Source organism: Hylobates moloch, unplaced genomic scaffold (genome assembly GCF_009828535.3).
Source record: "Hylobates moloch isolate HMO894 unplaced genomic scaffold, HMol_V3 SCAFFOLD_14, whole genome shotgun sequence".
NCBI classification, from domain to species: domain Eukaryota; kingdom Metazoa; phylum Chordata; class Mammalia; order Primates; family Hylobatidae; genus Hylobates; species Hylobates moloch.
In genome coordinates, this window is record NW_026652289.1 from 7,363,235 (window position 1) to 7,383,881 (window position 20,647).

The following is a 20,647-nucleotide window of genomic DNA, read 5'->3' on the forward strand; positions in this document are numbered from 1 at the left end:
TACAATTATCTGAAATAGCCTTAAATGCTCCTCCTTTTTTCTGTTACATATCTGTTAGGCCAGATTTTCTTCACATATTCTATCAAAATATATGCGAACAGATTGAATGCAGAAACAGAAGAATCCAACTCTAATACTAAACCAGACATTAAAGAGATTTGCAAATGTGAAACAATGCCATGTTAACTTTTTAAAAAATAATTACTTTTTGCAAGAAAAAAATGCTGTTAATGCCAATAAGTAAAATTATTTTTAAATGAATTCTTTTAAAATTTACTTTAATTTCTAATATGGAAATTATTGATAGATATAACCAGTAGAATGTTAGTAAATGTTTAACAATCAGCACTCTGGGGGAGAGAAGGCCCTGATTTGTAGTGTCTGCTGATTCCCATGGTGTAAATACTCTCATCATGCCCCATCTCAAGCTACCATTACTGATGCGGTGATGGGAAGAGACATGTAGCTCTCAGGAGAACGCAGTGAGCTGGCTCTAGCACACCAATGAATGTAAGCTTGTTGGCATACTCACTAATTTTGGAGCATGTAAAGAGAATAAATTTGAAAACAGGTGTCCTAAGACCACCATCACCTTAACAACGTCAGAGTCCACTGAGGGGACAGAGTGTTGTGGCCTCAGTTCCAAAAGTACTTAAACCTCAAATTCTAATGTACTTAATATAAACATCCTGGAATCTCTCTTCAGTTATCTCTGCCAAGCTTCTGGCAAAGAAAGACATTTGAATCTTTCTATTATAACACTTTCTTAAAAGAATTTTTTGCTTTGAAGGAGCACTTTTTGGGAATTCTTTTAGGAAGGGCTCAGAGTTGATTCCAATTTGGGTTGTGGTTTCTAAGTCACTTGTGTATAAACCAGTTAAACAGAGACTTGCCGCTTGATGATGGAATGTTTTGAGTAGAGAATGGATCTGGGATTAACATCCTTCCTCCAACTCCTTCATGCTGCGTGTGGAGAGGAAGAACGAGGACTATCACAAAGAGTTTATATAAACAAAATACTTTATTATTGAGAGAGTAAAGGCCCAATTACAAAATTTTTATACTTAAGATCTGTTTATTACCATGCCAATGGTTTATAAGGACTGTAGTTTCCATAACTATTAGGCTGAACCCCATGAAACTCCTTCTTTGTAGATAAAAGCCAGTCTAATATTGTCAATTTCACGTGGTTCAACCTCACATACAATGAGCCAATGCCTAGGACTCTTTTGGCAGCAAGATGTTCCCAGTCACATGTCTGTTTATATTATAAACAGATGTCCAAGTGATAAATACGTCCCTCTTGAGAAAAACATCCTGTGCTTATGTAGACTGGGAATGGTCTTTTGTGGGTATTGAGGCATCGCAGCTCTGACTTTGCTCTTCCCAGCTTGCCCGGCCACCCGATTCCTCAGTTTCATCACAGGAGGATTCTTTACAGATGTCAGCCACCGGTCCAAGGCCACACAGCTAGTAAACAGACAAGCCTGTCGGACTTTGAAACCAACTTGACCGGGTCATTTATAAAGGCCGGGAACACACATGACTCAGGTGCTCTTTTGAAACGACTACAAAAGTCTCCATTTCGATCAAAACGTTTTCTCGGAATGAATGGCTCCGATGCTTTCTCTTTCCCATCTTAAGTCCCCGCTCTGTGCCTCAGAATAGTCTGTGTCCAAGAAAATAAGAATCACGTCATCTTGCTGTGGACACTGAGCAAAAAGGAGCAGCATGCTATTAAGATGGTTGAGACACACGAGTGAACAAAGATGGGACAAACCGTGCTTAGTTCAAGAGGTTTCATCAAGACCCCTACCGCCCCCCATCCTTCAGCTCTGTACAGTAACTTTAACTTTACATAGAGCTGAGATAAAAATAAAGCTTTCTTACAAATTACATTTTTTTCCAGTGAATTACTTTTGCAGTAAAAATAGCTGCTACATAAATCCCTCCTGATCTCTGAAAAGGAGTTGCATATTTCCAAAAATAGTATTCTTATTTTAATCACACAGAAGAACGTGGAGCACAGGAAGGAAATGGCTGGGTGGTCAGGGAGAGGTGAGCTGTTGGAGAAACACAGTTAAACTAAAAAATAAAATCCATTTTGTGTATAAACTGACTTAAAGGCATGCAAAGAAGTGGAAAACATATGCCATTTGTCAAGAAAAATACTGCTTTATAGCTTTTACTTTTTACAATTAAAGGAGAAAGCAGAGGCCAGATATAACCCCAGATAATAACATTTAAGTTTCTCATAAAAACTCCCAAATGTACAAAGTCCTTGCCAGACAACCAAGGCAAGAAAACCCCCCAAAACAAACAAACAAACAAAACACAAAAAGCAGGGATTACCCCCTATAGGCCTTATCCCTGTAAGTCTATTGAATGTAAATAATACATACATTACAACTTCTCTTAGTCGGCCCTTGGCAGATTAAATCTTTGCAAAATTCCATATGTGCTATTGAAAAATGAAATAAAACCTCAGATGTCTGAATTCTTATTTCAAATACAGTTATATAATTATTTTAAATTACAATATACAATTTCTGTTAAATAGAACTGTTAAGGGATTCTGAGAACAATTATAAGACTATAATAATATATACAAAGTAACTTCTGAAATGACATGGTTGGTTGTTTCCTTCCCACCCTCCTACCCTCTCAAAGAGGTTTTGCATTTGCTGTTCCTGGTTGCAAAAGGCAAAAGAAAATCTAAAAATAGTTTGTGTGTGTCCACGACATGCTCGCTCCTTTGAGAATCTCAAGCAGCCAGAACCATCCCGTCCCACGGCCTGCCAGGCGCCAGGATGGCTTCCCGGTGCCTCTTTCCCGACCATTTTCACTTAAAAGCACTGTGAGTAGAATTAGCTGTGCCGTTGCTGCCACAAGTGAGGCAGCCGGGTCAAGAGGCGTGGTTTGGGATGCAATAAGGCCACTGCTTCTTGGCGACTTTCCCGGACGTTTTCAATCCTGCCTTTCCTGGGTCCTCGGAGCAGCTGGTCAGGATGGGCTTCCCACTCAGTCCACGAGCCTGGGGCTGGCTCAGGACGGTCCCGGCGACCTCAGTCCTCCGTGTCGGGCTGGACGCCCAGGATGGCGTGCAGTTCCTCGGGCGTGAACCCCAGCAAGTTCTGGAGGTCGCACACGAAGCGGTACACGTAGCGCTTCCCCGACGTCTTGTGGATGATGTTCTTGTCATAATAGTAGCGTAAGCCCCGGCTCAGCTTCTCGTAGTTCATCTTGGGCTTATTTTTCCTCTTTCCCCACCGGCGGGCCACCTTTGGTGAACACAGATGGAAAAGAGTTAAACTCAATTTGTCAATGAAGAAAAAGTGAATGACATTCCTCCCTGATTATGATTCTGAGGCAGGGTCACCCTAGAGAGAACTTGACCACCTACACAAGGTCTGCAGGAGGACCTTTTGAGTACCTCTGAGTACCTTTGAGTACCTATGGCAGGGGCACTGTGTCCCCAAGGGGCAGAACCACTGTTTGCTGTGGTGGTTCTAAAATCTATCTGCGGGAGACCTCACTCCCTGCTCCCTGGCCCCAGCTCAGTGAAACCTCCTGGGAGCCAAGAGTTCAGAGCCAGGAGGGTCCCGAGACCAGGGAAAGGTGGTGTCACCCACCCTCCAGGCTTCTATTCCAACTACTGAAGTTAACAGGTGCCGAGTGGGATTCTGAGCTGTGTGATATACTCATTCCTCAATGCTTGTCTCCCAAGGGAACTGGAGGCGGGGTGGGAATGGTGACAGATTACGCTCCCCAGTGCCAGAGACCAAGGGCTTCTCTCTAACGCTTTTCTGGAGGGGTTGGTGTCCCACCTGCCCTTGGCCTTCTCCTTTAGACAGGGCTCCTGGTTCTAACTCTGCAGGGCTGGGGTCAATGCTGCTGGGCTCAGCTAACGAGCAGACAGAAGGCCGGCTTGGGGCCACATGAGGCTTGTTCCCCCGATGGACAATGGCAGCCTTTGTAAGGCATTTTCAGATGGTTGGCAGAGAACCTCAGTTTGCACCTTGGGCCTCTTGATCAGACAACTGATCAAGACAGTGAAATCTGTGCAACGCCCTTGTATGAAGCATACCCAGAAAACACTGTACACATTTATCAACAAAGCAATGACTCCACTTCCATTTTCCCAACAGTCAAGGATGCCTCATGTGGAAAGATTCTCATCAGTACTGGTGAACCCTTCTTTGTGCCCAAAGAACTGAGTTTTTGAACGCAACCAGGAAATCAGGTTTCCAAGCCCAGAGGTTTCCCAGGGCTCTGGCCATACCTCATCGGGGTCGGCGAGCTTAAACTCCCATCCGTCTCCAGTCCAGCTGATGAATGACTGGCAGGATTTGTCTGATAGCAGCTCCAGGAGAAACTGCCACAGCTGAATAGGTCCACTTCCTGCAGAGAGAGGGAGGGAGATGGATCATACCCTTTCACAGATGTAAAATACAGCAAGGCTTTAACCATCCTAATTGTACATGCTGATTTAGGAATGCAGACCCAACTCTCTGAATGGGGCTCCGACTGACAATCAAGGGTGGCACTCAAGGTGTTGGTGACAGTACTAAGTGCTTTAACGAGATGGGGCTGGGCACCAAATGTGAGTTCCTCCTCCACACTGCCTACTCTTAGAAAATAAGGTCACTAGACGAGACACTCTTCCCCTTGATTGCTAGGTTTGTTCTTTCTGGAAGAAAGTTTAGGGCCACCAACTCTTGGCATTAAAATTCCCTATCTGGTTTAATTGTTCCTTATGTAAAAACCTTCAAGGTTTATTTCTAGAAATACCCAGTGGGGCAGAGATGGGGGTGGCTGAAGGGGTGTTTCATCACAGAATGAGGCGTGTCATACGTGGGATCCCATGCCCCCTTCCTGCCAAATGACCATGTATAAATTGCTTAATGTGAGCCCGGTTTACTCAATAGCCACGCGGGGTCACATCCGTTGCCTCACAGCCTGTCTGGTGAAGCATGCTTTGCCAAGAGCTTCTCGTGCACCTGTTCTCGATTGACATTTAGAACTACCACCTTGCAAAGCAAGTGTCAGTGTGGTCCTGTTCTAAAGCGGAGGGATAAGAGGCGGCTCAGAGGCCAGGTGCCTTGTCCTGGATCACACGCCCATCACAGCAAACAGGAGAAAAGCTTAGATCTTCCGACCCTAAGCCCAACCTCTTTCTACCAAATAGCTCTTCCTCAGAAACGCAATGGCCGTTATCAATAAAGCTTTGCTGTAAAGCACGGGACAGGCATTCTAGAACCAGAGCTGTGTGACCACCGATAGCTGTCTGCCTGTGAGCCAATTTCGCCATCTGTAAAATGGCCTCATGCCACCCCCATGCCAGGCTGTCCTACAGACTACAGACTGTATGCCTACTTAACCACAGAGCTGGCAGTCAATAAACACAAACTTATGTTACTATTAAAATGAACCACACTAACGTTATGGCTATTTGTTCTTCTCAGGCCCTGAACTCCCAATCATGAAACCGGTAATAGCTTTCACACACTCTTTCCATGTATTTTAATACGTTTACGTGGCTGGTTGTTCTTGGATGACAGAAAAAGAATGAATGCCTCAGTATCCTTATTTTAAACTTATCAGTTTTTTTTAAGTTAGGTAATTTCAATCCACAGTGGCTCCATATGGTTAAAAAAAAAAAAAACCCATTTAAGGATACATGAAGTAGTGAAAACAAAGCCCCAGTATTTTTGCTAAAGTACTGGAAATACCTGTTTCTAAAAACAGCTTTATATTTGTCCTCTGCCTAGAATAGCTCTCACCCAAACCTCAAAAATAAGAGCAGATAGATTTTAGAAGCAAGAAAAGGTAAACAGTGCCCATATTATTTGAGACTGGCTCTGCTGCCCCTCCCTAAGCCAGTTTACATTCTTTGAGATTGTTGGAGTGGGTGAGTCAGGGCTGAAGACTGCACAGGCCACGTCCCCTGCTCCAACTATTCCTCAGAACGTCCCAGGTGGAGGGAGTGGCCTGTCGATTTTCATTCACTCCATGGAGCTCTGTGTACATGAAAATTCCTCCAAGTGTGGCTTTTGTTGAATTCAGAGATACAGCAAGCCACGCATAAAACATGGAGTGTAGAGCACTGGTGTACCTAGCTTAGAAACACCCTCGGTGAATGTGGTACTGTGGCTTGAAAGCAAGGGACAGGATCCAGGAGCCTGGGTGGCCAGGCTCTCGGAGTTCCACACACACCTGTGAAGCCAGCCAGCACGGCTGCAGGTATAACTGGTTTGCCTTGCTCCACAGGGTCACTCCTCTCTTGGATGTAATCCTTGAAAGACATGGTTGGCTTATTGAGGCAGAGAGACTGGCTGCAGTCATCTTCGAAGCTCTCGAAGGAAGGAACCCGTTGCACATCCAGCAAGGACGACTGGCTGTTCCAGGACTGGAGGAGGGAGTCTGAGCTCTCGAAGCTGTCCGCACCGTTCTCAGGGGAGTCGTGGTCTTTGGGCGTCCCTGGCAAAGACAACCAAACACATACTTTGATTCCTCCAGGGCACACTTGGTCTTGGGCACGACCACAGCATCACCAACCACTACCAGTGCAATCATGCATCTGCTGGTGTAGAACCACTCAGACTTCTCAAAATGCTGTCTACTCAGGTGCTTATTCCTTAGGGTAACTATACTACACAAATCCTATCTTCCATCAACAGTAGAATGAATAAAATTCTTATAATGGAATACTATACAGCGATGAAAAAGAACACACGGCTGCTATATCCAACAACATGCATGTATCCCAGACATCATGATGAGTAAAAGACAAAAACAAAAGAAAACATACTGCATGATTCCATCTATGTGAAGTTCAAGAAAATCAAAACCTAATCCATAATGATAACAGTCAGAATGGTTCCCTTCTGTGGGGGGGATGTTATTGATGGGAAGGGGTATGAAGGAACCTTCCAGGCTACTGGAAACTTCTCTATCTCCATCTGGATGGTTATTACATAGGTATACATACATCCACAAATTCAACCAGCCACATGACCTGAGACGTGTGCACTGTATTTATGTTACATCTCCATAAAAAGAAACGCCACATTCCTGCATCGCCTCCATAAATATCCCAAAGCATGGAGAAACCCGGTTGTAAGAGCAGGGACTGTTTTGTTTACTCAATGCCTGCAGTACCTGGGCCAGTACCTGAAACACATTAGGGGTATGCTTGTTGGAAATCCACTTAGAACATGGGCTTTGACCTCCTTCTCTAACGGCTGAATCCAGGAAGTATTTCTTAAGAGGTTCATTATGGCTCTGGGGTTCTCAGAATCAAACCAACAGCCTTGTTGAAAGATGCTTCCAATCTTACCAGAATTGTTGGTGAGCAAATTCAAGTTGCTGCCTGGGAAGTCCTGACTGACAGCGCAGTAGGTGACGCTGACGGAGCTGAGCCGAGACTTGGGGAACATCTGAAACTCCTGCTCGGAGCTGAGTACGCTGGGTGTGGAGGCGGGACACATGCTGTCCAGGAGGCCGCCTTTGGGGTAATTCTGTGTCTGCATTCCGTAGGGCGCCTGCTCAGTGCCAAAACCTGGAACAGAACAATCAGACGGCAGAGCTCTTAGAGTCAGTGTTAGCACCGTAACTAACCCCTAGGAGCAAATCACAGGTGGGCACTCCACACACTCCAGCCCTCTTCAGGACCTCAGTGGAGACCCGGGCTTTGGTGGGGGTCTGTCACCAGGCCTTCTTCTCAAACCACTCATCTTCTCAACCAGCAGCCCTCTGCCAAAATGACTGCAGCCTCTGCAGGCAGGACTCAATGTTCCTTTTTCTACAACCCTAGTGCTTTCATGGGACCTTCAGGAAGACAGGGCTCACTGGCTCTTTCAGCTTCCGAGGAGAGTAAGGCTCAGACAGACCAAGTGATGTGTCATGCACTGTGTGATTCATAAGGAGCAAAACCAGGCCATGAACCCTGTGTGCTGAGGCACAGCCCACTCTGCTTTCTGCTCCTTCATCACACGGCTCCTGTCTCTGTTCATTGCAGAATAATTTATTTTCTGGAGAGGGAAGGAAGCTCTCTGACTCTGATTCAGGTTCAGGCAGGCACAGGGTGTCCCACTGTGTCACGTTCAGAAAGACCTCCTGAGCAGGAAGCCCCCAGTGGGGCAGGGAGGTGGGCTTCACCGGGTCTGAATGGTGGAGCTGGGGCCAGAGAGAAAACACTGGGCCGGACCACCACCACCCAAGCCTGCTGTTCCGAGGACCCCTCCCTCGCTGGCTGGCCAGACCACGTGCCCTCCCCAGTACCAGCAACAAGAAGAAAGGACCCAGATTCCATGACAGCTCTTTAAGCTCCCAAGTTCAGAGCCAGTTTACAAATTGCTTTTCACGCACTCTGTGCCTGCCGCCTCTTGTTTGCTACACTAAACCAACATTACTGGTGACCACGGTAATCAGCTCACTTCGTTCTGCTCCTTGCTCTAAGAATTGCCTGGACTAGCACTAACAGTGCAGACCTATGGAAGATCGTGTGAGCCACTTAAGCAATTGCCAGTGTTCTAGTGGCCATGTTAAAAAAGCAAAAAGAAACAGGTGAAGTTACTTTTCTTATTTTACTTGGCCTCATATAGCAATTATCATTTCCATATGTAATCAATACGTTAAAAATTATCAGGGAGACATTTTATATTCTCTGTTTCATACTAAGACTTCCAAATCTGGTGTGCATGACTATTCTCTTCCTACACATCTCACTGTGGACGAGTCACATTTCAACAGCTTATAGCTCAACACCCACGTGTGGCCACCATAAGAGACACACAGGTCTAGGTGGCCCCTTAGGAGCCTACAGTAGAGAGAGTCCAAGTCTACCGGGAAGACTGAAGACCAAGTTCTTAAGGGCAGAATCCATCGGACTGACCTAATGTATTGCTGTTAATCCAATGAGGAACGGAGGTGAGGTGTGAATTTTCTTCATATCGATCTTCTGTCTTTTCTTGGTTTTCTGAAAAGCAGACGCAGGAGACGTAAGATGGCAGATGTAGGTGAAAACTACATAGAACAAATTGACTTTCTGAATTCCTGTGAGATGGCAATTCTAGAATGACGAGATGCACGGAGTGCTTCACATTTAATCTCATGGTGCTCCATGTCCCTGCCTGTCTTTTTCAAAAAACGAGAGAAAGCAACCCATTTTTCCAATTACTAAAATAAATTTTCCAAAATGAATGATGTCATTGGCAACACTAAATTTTCTATCGCAAAAGGTCCAGATGGTGTATTGAATTCATTCATGCATTCAAGAAACAGTTAAGTATTTATGAAATGCCATCTGTACCAGAGGCTGCATACAGGAAATTAATAAAATGGATGGTGTCTGCCCCCGTGAAGCTTACAGTTCCACTGCTTCCAAACCTGCACGCTTCCCCAGGGTGTGGGAGGTCTCCAGGGCTGTGGGAGTCTGGGACAGGGAACACATGTGCCCAAGAACTTTGAAAGGGAAGAGGTTTGTGCACTGTGTATGCATACTTACTACGAATATATTACAAAGTGCACGTGCACCCGGAAACCCAAACACACACTAACTCACAGGCCCGAGGAATGGCAAAACAGGCCCAATTTGCCAATAAACAAATCAGCAGAAACTTGGTAGAAAAGCCCTGTCCAAGTTCAGAAAAAATGAGGGTCTTTAAAAATGAGTTTCCCTGGCCCTCAGAAGCCGTAACTAAAAAAAGGTAGCCGTTGAATCTTAGGTGTTTTTGAGATTCTGAGTCTACAGTTGATTAGTGTGTTTAAAATCAGTGTGTTTAAAATCAGTCAGGTGAGGACTAGTTCCCTGAATTCTATAAACATGCTTATTTTCTTATATTTTTTTAACCTAAATAATCCCTACTGTATTTTCTCTTTCTTTTCCTTCCTTCCTTCTTTCCTTCCTTCCTTCCCTCCCTCCCTCCCTCCTTCCTTCCTTCCTTCCTTCCTTCTTCTTTCGACAGAGTCTCACTCGCAAAGGCTGGAGTGCAGTGGTGTGATCTCAACTCACTGCAACCTCTGCCTCCCGGGTTCAAGGGATTCTCCTGCCTCAGCCTTCTAAGTATCTGGGATTACAGGCATGTGCCACTATGCCCAGCTAATATTTTTTGTATTTTTAGTAGAGACAGGGTTTCACCATATTGGCTAGGCTGGTCTTGAACTCCTAACCTCAAGTAATCTGCCCGCCTCGGCCTCCCAAAGTGCTGGGATTACAAGTGTGAGCCACTGCACCCGGCCTTCTTTTCTTTTTTAACTCAATGTGTTTTAAACATTGGTCTCCCTGCTATTTTAAGGTTTGAATCAAGACTTTCTCTGTATTTGGTGAGATTTCTACTGATCAATGGCCAGTTTCTGTACAATACGATAGTGTGTAAATATATATCAATTTCTCACTTGTTTAAAAACATACCCCACCCCCTCAACAATCCTCAACATCCAAAATACATTCCATTTGGATGTAGGAAAATTTACAGTAGAACTCACAGGGTTTATGTGATTAAAGGCTCCCTTTCATTAAGGCTGCCATATCTCTTAGCTCTGTAAGGTGAGCTCAGAAGACGTGGGAATTCTTGCTGTCCTACATATCTGAGTCAACACGGACTCCCGTGATGAATAGAGCCAGCAATAGCGAACAATTTAGTGACTAAGGCTACTGCCTTGTGGCTATACTTGATGCTATACACACACTCACATAAAATGGGATAAAATTCTATAATCACTGCCATATATCTGACTCACTTGAGTGGCATTTTGAGGCAAGGTACTCTATGTCATTTCAAGTGGCAACCCTAAGGTTGAAGAACACCCACGTGACTTTCCCAGTCAGTCTTCCCGGCCACAGCTCATCCTGGACAAGGAGAAGCAAGACATTCAGCTGGTACCTTTGATCATTTGCTCCAGATGTTCCCAGAGAATGTCACCCACAAAGTCAGGTGCCAGCTCCAGAAAGCGTTCCTTGCCAAGGTTACACAGCATCTGGCCATTCATGCCGAACCTCTGCAGATTCACGTTCACCAGGCTGAACTCGTTGGTGGCCCAGAGAAGCCACTGGCATACCTGTTGCTCACTCCATAGCCAGGGGTCTACCAGGAGAGAAGAAAAGATGGAACACACGAGGTAAAAACAGTGGAAAGGTAGTGAGACCACTGTCATCCCTAATTTATGCACCAAGTACCGACATATACCAGAACCCACGAATGAGCAAGATACCCTGATGACACGTCGCCATTCTGACACCACCCAGGCACATTTCAAGACACCAGTAACGTGTCCTTCTACTATATATTTAATGAGTTCTGGATCAAGTCTTCGGTTGACTGGGGTGAAACAGAAACTGGCTCAGGTTAACGACATCTATGCTACTCTTTGCAGAATACCCCAAGCAAAAGCTTAACAAACAAGTCAAGATCAAACAACTGCACTCAAGTTGGTTCTTCTCACCCAGTGCAGGCTCAGGAAAGCAGTACTTACTCTTTGGAATGCCGAGGCGCCGCTGTTCCTTTTTGAAGCCACTGAAGGTAGCTTTTAAGGCTTGACTCATCACAGCCTTGCTGCACGGGGTTAACAAAGGCAATTCACAGTTGGCGGAGTCTGGAAGGAAACCCCCCACGGGGACATTAGGACTTCATGTTGGTGATATCAGGTGGAGATTTAGGAAAGACATCTTAGTTTTTGGAAAATAACAATTTTGATCTCAAACCTTGGCGTGGTTCCTTAAAACAGAGTAACTATTAACAAAAAACTTTTCTGACTGTAATTGAGAAAATATATGTCTCAGAACTATACTTATTAAAAAAATCTAAAATAAAACTCAAATTTGATTCTATTTTGCAAAGCGTCACAAAGCAGTTGTGCGTAGGGAAGACTGCTAAGTCTATTTTAAAATTGTAGGCAATGAAAAGAATTGCATGGTTTCTGGTCAAAAGGCTGAAGGGACTGTATCATTTGGAAGTCACTTCCATTAAACTAGGCATAGAGCTGAGAAGTGAGAGCGATAAGAATGTGCCGCACTTAGCACAGTAATGGAACCACACCTTCCATTTTTATTGAAAAACAATCTTCTCCAGACACCCTCAGCAATTTCAAGAATGATAAATGGCTGCCATGCAGTGTTATGCTTACGCCAGTGTATGCGTTTTAATTAATTTTCTGGCCTGTATTCTCAGCACCTACTTCATATGACACAATCATCTCTGGCATGTTTCCAACTAATAGCTCTGTCACAGTAATTGTATGAACATTATCTGACGCGCTATTCCTTTAAGAAGAATAAACAATGACAAGAAGAACTACAGAAAGAACTACAGATGGGTAAGGATTACAAAGAACAATTTGTTGCCCCAAAACTCAGGGCAGGGGAGATGATTTAACTAATGATGCAAACCCAAATTACAAGTTTGGGTGTGTTTTAATGTCTACTCTTCTGTGTGTTTTCCAGGGCAGAGCAGGGAGATGAGGACCTGCTTGCTAATGTTGAAAACATCCAGGAGGGACAGCTCAGGGGTTCCCCTGCAGTTTCCTAACAGTGGCTCACTGTAGGGCGTCTGGCAGCCAAGACATCAGAATCCACATCAGAATCACCAAGTTGATACAAATGAAAAACTGCCTTCTCCCAGGTCCAGAACTTCTGGCTATTCATATCAAAGATTCCAGATACCAACATTTCTCGCTTAGGAGCTGTCATCTCTTTATTAACTGAACTACTTAGGAAAATCATGCACAATTTGTCAAGTCTGAGGAATAAATTACCATGAGAAATGGAATCCAAGCCTGTTGGCACTTCTTGCAGTGTTTGCTCTTCATTTAGAGAAGGAAAAACAGCAAACAGGGACCCATCAAAGGTGTCAAAGGCTGGCTGGCGCTGCAAAAACAGATGGAAAAAAAAAAGGAAATACAATATTTAAACTAATTTAATTACCTATTGTAACAGTGGTCCGTGGGCAATCCTACCAATAGTCTCTGATTAAACTGGCAATTTTGAAGCAAACGTGGAATCAACCAGTCAGTCCTTAAAACAGACTTGTAAAATGGTCAAAGTGACTGAAATGATTCTATTTTACTGTGGATTATTATTATTATTTTTTTGAGACAGAGTCTCACTCCGTCACCCAGGCCAGAGTGCAGTGGTGCAATCTTGGCTCACTGCAACCTCCACCTCCTGGGTTCAAGCGATTCTCCTGCCTCAGCCTCCCGAGTAGCTGGGACTACAGGCGCCTACCACCACGCCTGGATAATTTTTGCATTTTTAGTAGAGATAGGGTTTCACCATGTTGGCCAGGCTGGTCTCAAACTCCTGACCTCGTGTAATCCACCCGCCTTGGCCTCCCAAAGTGCTGGGATTACAGGTGTGAGCCACGGTGCCCGGCCACTATGGATTTATTTAAGTAACCTCACAGAGTCGGAGTGACTGGGAATTTATTTTAGTGGCCTAATCCACTCAAGTTAGTATATTAAATACACAAATCTGAAAATAACAGAATCTTACAACGGCGTCAAGAGGAGCCTCAGAGACCCCTTTACCAAACACCTGACCCCCCGTTACATTGAGAAAAATTCAATTAGGCTGTGTGTATAAGAAAAATGACCCTTGACAAGGCTGTCTGAGCACAATGCAGTTAAAAGGCAAATGACCGGATAAAACACTGAAAATCAAACAATGAAATACACTACTTTACCTTTGGAAGCATTTAGTTTGAAATGTTTGCCATGAAACAATTTAACTGAAACTAGAGACGCTTTTCCACATCAATTCCAATGGTTTGGAAAATAGTAATACATGACAAAATTCCTTAACGTTTCATTTTATAAAAAGTAAAGTGTCTTAAAAATGAACCCCCCCCTCCCCGCCCCCAGGCCAGGTGGGGTGGCTTATGCCTGTAACCCCAGTGCTTTATCAGGTTGAGGCCAGAGGATCACTTGAGCCCAGGAGTTCAAGTCTGTAGTGAACTACGATCAAGCCACTGTACTCCCGCCTGGGCAACAGAGAAGGACCCTATTGCTTAAAACCAAAAACCAAAAAACAAATAAAACAAAACAAAACAAAATAAAACAAAAAAAACCTAAATCACCTACTAAGGGGAAAGATTTCCAAAGGAAATAGGTTTAAAGTTAAACTAAACTATCTACAGAAGAGAAGAGACACACAGAAAGATAAAACCTTACACTACCTCGATTTCTGAGCACTTTACGTAACATTTATGAAAGAAATAGCTTTTAATGTAAGACTTATTTGTAAGTAACAGATAATGTCTGGATTCATCATTGCCTAAATTGTTGAGGAACACGTGAAGAAAGACTATATTTTTCCAACATAAGCTGGAAATCCCATGTTATGTGTAATACAATGACCCATCTGTTGAGTCATCAATAAGAAAATGTGTAACACATTTACAAATAAAATCGGTTACCCGCTTTCTTTTTAGAAATGCAGAACAATGAATGACGCATTACAAAAGAGGGCAGGCAGAGGCTGGAGCCTAGCCCAAAAAAATCCAAGTCAATGATGACCAACTGCCTGACATCTACGAGGAAAACCAATCAATCAGGCAAGTGCAAATTACTCATCTGGATTTACAAACTACTTTAGAGCAGAGCTAATTTTGGTGAAACCTCCAATAAACTTTTAAAGTTCCCACAAGCACTGCCGAGGCGACTAAGAAATGCCTTTCCTAACTGTAAATTCTTTTTTTTTTAAAGCCAAGGAGCCAAAAGACAATACAAATCTGTGCTTCCTATTTCAACACATCAATTTCAGCAACGACTGCTTCTTTTCCATATCCAGAAACCGCATAAGCATCGTCATATTATTTGAATTAATAGAAGGATTTTTCTTAGGGGTGTGGTTTCAACTTAATACCATGATTTCTTGTACCACTTCTGCCATGCTTAAAATGTCTGGCCAAATCAAACAAGCAAACTCACTAGGCTGAGGTTTGATGACCTTTAGAATACTGCAGAAAGGACTGTGCTGAGTTTTGCCTGTTTGGGTCACATCAGACAAATAACATCAATAATGATATACAAAGGAAAATGTAATATGCCAGAGACGTACGTCATCATTATGCAAGATGCCAAACTTTGAGGAGGCCAATTTTAAAATCATGCTTCTGAAACATGTTTACTACATAATGCTGAAAACAATCAAATCTTGCTGTCATATTTGGAGAAGACAAGTGGGAGATTACCAGTTTGTGCTACTAAAGAATGTTCCCAAAAGGAATGATGATAGAAGCTACATAAAATGTTTATGCAGCAGAGAGGGCGCTTTCATTTTTCATCTGGTTTTTGGTTTAACATAAGTAGGCCTGCTTGTTCTCTGCGCCAGTAACAGGCTACCTAAATTCCACGGGCGCTGCCCTTTCTGATAAGAGCTGTAGCGGTTGGGTCTGTCTGCCTCTTCTCTCTCATTTCAGTTCTTAAACAGCTTCCCATCAACCAAGGAAACTCCTGGGTAGACAGAAAAGGCAGTAGAGACAGCCTCTCCAGCTGTTTCATTGGGAGTTATAGGATTTTCACCTGGAAGGAGCCTCAGAAAACAAGCTATAAAGGCCTTTGGTTTCATATCGTGAAGGAGAAGAACAACACACATCAAGACACCCATTCTGCAGACCAGAAAACTGAGGACCAGAGCAAGTAAGCAAATAGTCTATAGTCACATGGCCAATAAATTAAAAAGCTAGGGCTACAACCAGTTTTCTGGGACCAGGCCATTTTTTTCTTTCCTCCTAGAGATCGAGTTTTCCAATTAAAAAAAAAAATTAAGACTTGCTCACTCACCTTGAGTGTCCCTCTGTAACTGTTAGCCACAGGGGCTACCTGGTCCATATTCTTGATTCCGAAATCATTCATCTTAAAAAAGAAAAAAAAAAAAAGAGTCAAAGAGGCAAAGGATTAAGTACACTAAACTCATCATTGGTGGCATCAAGACTTGATCCTGGCTGAGTTCTACAGCTAACAGGTAATTCAAAACTGAATGCAGGGAATTCTTATTTAAATGGCTGTCCTCCCAAAGGTCTCAAGAGGAAAGCATTTCTCAGTATCACAACGGGATATGCTATTTCGGTGATTGAATAATAATGCTGATTCCCCACTGAATTCTACTTAGATGTCACAGAAAAAGTCACTTGCTGGCTGGCTGGTCAGAGCCTCCTTGCTGGGTTAGCAGGGCAAGAGGGCCTGGGTCAGGCTTTTCATTCACATTGCCATGGTCAGCTTAGGTGAGCACTTGGGTGGGTACAGTGGGGCAGTGGGCCGCCTCCAGTCTGCTCTGGACACAATAAGCTCAACCTGAGAGCTTCAGGACAGCTGCAGGGGTCATTTCCAGAGACAGGAAAGGAGTCCAGGAAGCCCCCTCTCTTCCCTTCCACTCTCCAGGCTGTGAGAAAGCACACACCCAGGGAAGGGATCAAAGGGAGAACTGAAGACCAAACCCCCTTACATGGTCCCAGATCTTCCTGCTTTGAGTACAGAGCTCAAAATATTTCTGCTTTGTGTGTTGCTTGGCTGTGCACTTCTTCAAGAGGAACTGATTCCAAGCACAGATCTGCCTTACTTCCTCTGACTGAGTCTTAATCTTCTACTAGGCCTGGGCTAAGCAATATGGTACCCACTTGCCATGTGTGGCTACAGAGCTCTCAACGAGTGGCTAATACGAATCCACACATACAAACTAGCTCTCAAAGACTTAGTGGAAAAAAGAAAAAAGCTGAATAATTTTTATACATACATAATATTTCGAATATATTAGGTTAATTTGAAATACACTGAAATCAATTTCACCGGCTTTATTGTTTTTAACATGGCTATTACAATGACGCTTGTAATTGGACAATGCCATAATAGACTGAAAATTTATTTGGAGCTCTAAAATGTAATTGTTCAGCCAGGTAAGTTACATATCAATAAGAAAGATACTTAGATAATAGAGTAACTAAAACTCATTTTCAGAGACCTTGGGTTAGCACTGATGAGTGGCCTTCACCTCTAGGGCGATTCCTTGCCCTCCCAGGTTCATGGCTATGGAACTGAAGGCTGATAGCAAAGCTCTAAGCCCAGCTCCATGGCCTCCACTGGGTGCTCTTACCTGTTTACAACTGAGAACCTTAAGTAATTAAGACAACATTCAACTGATAGAACTTACTGGATGTGGTGAAATAACACATGCTTACCGAACTATTTAATTTGCATTTATTTTCTTGTTTTCTCTTTATGATCAACATTATGGCTAAACCAGACCTTCCAAGAACCCTGCTACCCAACATACACCCAACACACACACACACACACACACACACACACACACACACACCCCTCTTGGCTAAAAGGCAGCAGGTGAGGCCAGAGGCATCAGAAAATTCTGTAAAAACCCTCGGAGTGCAGGTAATGATCATGGTAGCCAACAAAGGCTGGTCAGCACTGGCAATAAATAATAGTCCTATGGGAGGACAGACAGGGGCAGCAGTCTTGGGTCCAAAGTGGCCGCATTCACTCAGAATCTCCACTTGGTGGATTATGTCACTTACATTCACTCAACAATCAATAGTCTCTCCTACTGATGGCTGCAATTGCCAGAATGCCTAGTTACTAAGAGCTAAGCCCCGTGCTGGGGGACCATCCACTCCTACCTAATTGAATCTTCCTGCATCCCTGAGAGGCAGACGTCATACAGTGAAGCAACGGAGGCCCAGCAACATGGACAATCAGCCCAGGATACACATAGCTACCAGGGGGGCCACCACAGGGCAAAGTGGAGATCAAACCCCAGTTGAGTATGGTCCTAAATCCTGAGTCCTCCACACAGTCCTCTGTGCCAGGATGATGAACATGAATGATGAGGAATGGACCCTTCGCACCCCATCCTGATATTACCAGATCAGGCCCTTCTCACTACTCCTTCCAATGTGAAATGCTCCTTCCTCTAGCGCTTTATGTCATCTATCTGCATGAAATAAGTCCTGGTACCTGCTGATTAAATAAATAAACAAGCCTCAAACAGAAGGCCAAAATCACAGACATCTTGGGTGTTGCCAGTTATCCATCCAGAGCCGGATGGGTCAGCTCTTTTTCTTCCTTAGGCTTGCAGACTGCTTGCTGACTTGATTCTGTTTTTCAGCTACTGTGAGATGGACAGAGAATGAATGTGGAAGGCAGTGGAAAAGCCCTGCCCAGCTTTTGTGTACAAATACCAGGAGAAAAGGCAGCCTACCACTCCCACATAAAGAGCTGTAATTACTAGCTACAGAATAGAATTCTTTTGTTGTCCAGCTTTTAATGAGTTTTGTAAAAACCATGCAGAATTAAAGTGCTCTTCTAAATGGTTTCAGGCAGACACACAACTAATCAAATTTAAGCTTGCTTATTTTACTCAACAGGGCTTGTTAGGTGGCAGACAAGCCAAGTTTTTCCACATAAATCAATTTCAAGTTTGGTGTTGCTGATGGATCACTGCATTTAAACCAAAAAAAAAAGGGATAATGAGCAGAAATGTTAACAGCTGAGAATGGTTAAATTTAAAAACAAAGCGAATTTGCCTGACAACAGTACCCTTATTGGAACAAGTAATCACTTATGTAAGATTATTTAGATAAATTTGAAAACAAAAAATGAAACACCACAACTTTGTAACACACATTTGAAAGTAGTTTGCTTTTTTCGCTTTGAAAGCGATCAGTTTAGAGAGATGAATTACTAATCCCAGAAATGAGTATCTGACCGTTTCCCTGCGGATGGTCGGTGCTAACATTTACTGTGCTGCGCTACTACTCAGAATTTTAATAAAGCTTAACGTGGAGATTTATCTCCCTGATTGGTGGTGGTGTGGGCAGGCAGATAACGCACAGGCGCTTCCATTGTATGGAACAAATATAATCTCTTACTGGCAAATTAAAATAAATTACTCCTATCTCCAAAGGGGACTGTTCATTTCTTTACTTTCTAAATAACTAGCGCGTCAACTACTATTTTAGGCTACCCTGAAATTGTGTACAGGCTAACATAAAAGGTCTCCTGCCGTAAAAAATAAAATAGGATAACACACACGCAACCCAAACACACACAAGCACTCAGTTACCCCTTCATTCAAATGCTGTATGAACGAGAAAATAAAGGCAGCCCGGCGCAACCAGATCTCATTTCCGACAGGTTCCCCACGCTCTCCTCGCAGGACCGAGGGGTCCCCAACCCGGGCCCTGGACGCGGCGAGCAGGTGACCATGGCACCCCGCGCGCCGCAGGTTCCCGCGGTGCCGCAGCCTCCAGGTGTCTTAGGCGCCCCAGATCCTCCGGGCCCGGCGCCGCTCCAGGAAGTCACCCTCAAAGCCGGGGCGCCGGGCCACCTCGGACACGCTCTCCTGTGCCCCCACTCCCGTTCGCGAAATCATGTTCGCCAGGACACCCACTGGGCAGGACCCCCTACCAGGCCCGCGTTTCCTTTTAAAAACAAAAGCCAGCGAAACAAGCCAGCGCGCCCTGGCCGCGCCCGCGGCTCGGCGACCCTGAAGACAGCGGCCCCAGCACCAGGAACCCTGGCCGACCCCGCCAGCCCCGGAGGCCACTCCAGAACCAGAAAACGAGGCGGCGCGGAACTCGGACGCGCGTCCCTAGAGTCCTCGAATCAGCCGCCACCCCCACCTGCACCCCCGGCAGCGCCCCGAGATCTGCGTGTCAGTGCTCCCCGCGACCCCCGCCCGGGCCCCGGGTGACCCTCTACGGGACTGGAGCCGCGCGCCGGGCGCTCTCCGTGGGCCCAGCTCTTACCGCGCCGCTGCGGGCAGGGCCGGCGCGCGGTCGGGACGGTGGCTGCTCGGGGCCCGCGGCTGCTCCGTGCGTGCCGGGCGAGGGCGAGGGAGCGGGCCAGAGACGATCGGGGAGGCCGGACGCGGGCCGGGCGGCTCCGGGAGCTCTGAGCTGGAGCGACACCGTACTCGTCAGTCGCTGGAGGAAGTAACCGGCCCGTCCCCCACGCGGCGCGCTCTTCAGGAGCGGGAGGAGGAGGGAGGAGGGAGGAGGAAGGAGGGACGGCCGACTGGAGGGGAGGGGAGGGAGGAGAGAAGAGAGAGGGGAGGGAAGGGGAGGAGAGAGAAGAGGAGGGGAAGGGAGGTAGGCTGGATGGGGAGAAGCGGGAGGAGAGGGAAGGGGGCAGCAGGAGGGTTGGGGAGCTGAGGGAGAGGAGAGGGAGCGCACGAGGGGAGAGAAGAGGAGGGCGGAGGCGGCGAGGGAGCGCGGGGTGGAGTTGGCCCCTTCCGGCCCAACCTTCCCTCCGCCTCCTGCTGTCACTCGGCTGGGTCCCTCTCCTGCTGGCCCTGAGGCCCCGGGACCAGGGCCTCGGCCCCACGTGCGCGCGAGTGTGCGCCCTGGGAGCCGGGCGGAGACTTTCCGTGGAGCGCTCGGCGTCCTCCCTGGGGCCAAGGCCCTAAGGCCAAACCTGCCTTTGAAATTCCGCAGCGACGGAGCAGTGGTGCTGGTGGCACCGAGGGGCAGCCGGGCTTGGGTAATAAGGCCCTGAAATTGAGCCGACCCCATTCTTGAACCTCTGAATGGGCTTAGGACTAATGATCATTCTATCACAAAAAGGCTCCAAACGAGGCGCTTCCTGTAGAAACCGGGCCCCGGCTGTGTCCCCGAGTCGTGGTGCTGATCGCGCTGCT

At 45.5% G+C, this 20,647-nt stretch overlaps 1 protein-coding gene across 1 annotated transcript; it reads right to left on the reverse strand.

Moving 5' to 3' along the window:
• Positions 1-1,002: 1,002 nt before the first annotated feature.
• On the reverse strand, positions 1,003-20,138 carry ETS2 (ETS proto-oncogene 2, transcription factor). The gene is made up of 10 exons (XM_032174653.2): positions 19,758-20,138; positions 15,781-15,852; positions 12,754-12,865; positions 11,476-11,595; positions 10,887-11,087; positions 8,897-8,980; positions 7,340-7,561; positions 6,217-6,480; positions 4,283-4,401; positions 1,003-3,281 (listed from the first exon to the last, which is right to left on the reverse strand). Exons 2-10 carry the CDS (start codon positions 15,850-15,852, stop codon positions 3,066-3,068), a joined length of 1,410 nt encoding a protein of 469 aa, XP_032030544.1. The 5' UTR covers positions 19,758-20,138; the 3' UTR covers positions 1,003-3,065.
• Positions 20,139-20,647: the final 509 nt, after the last annotated feature.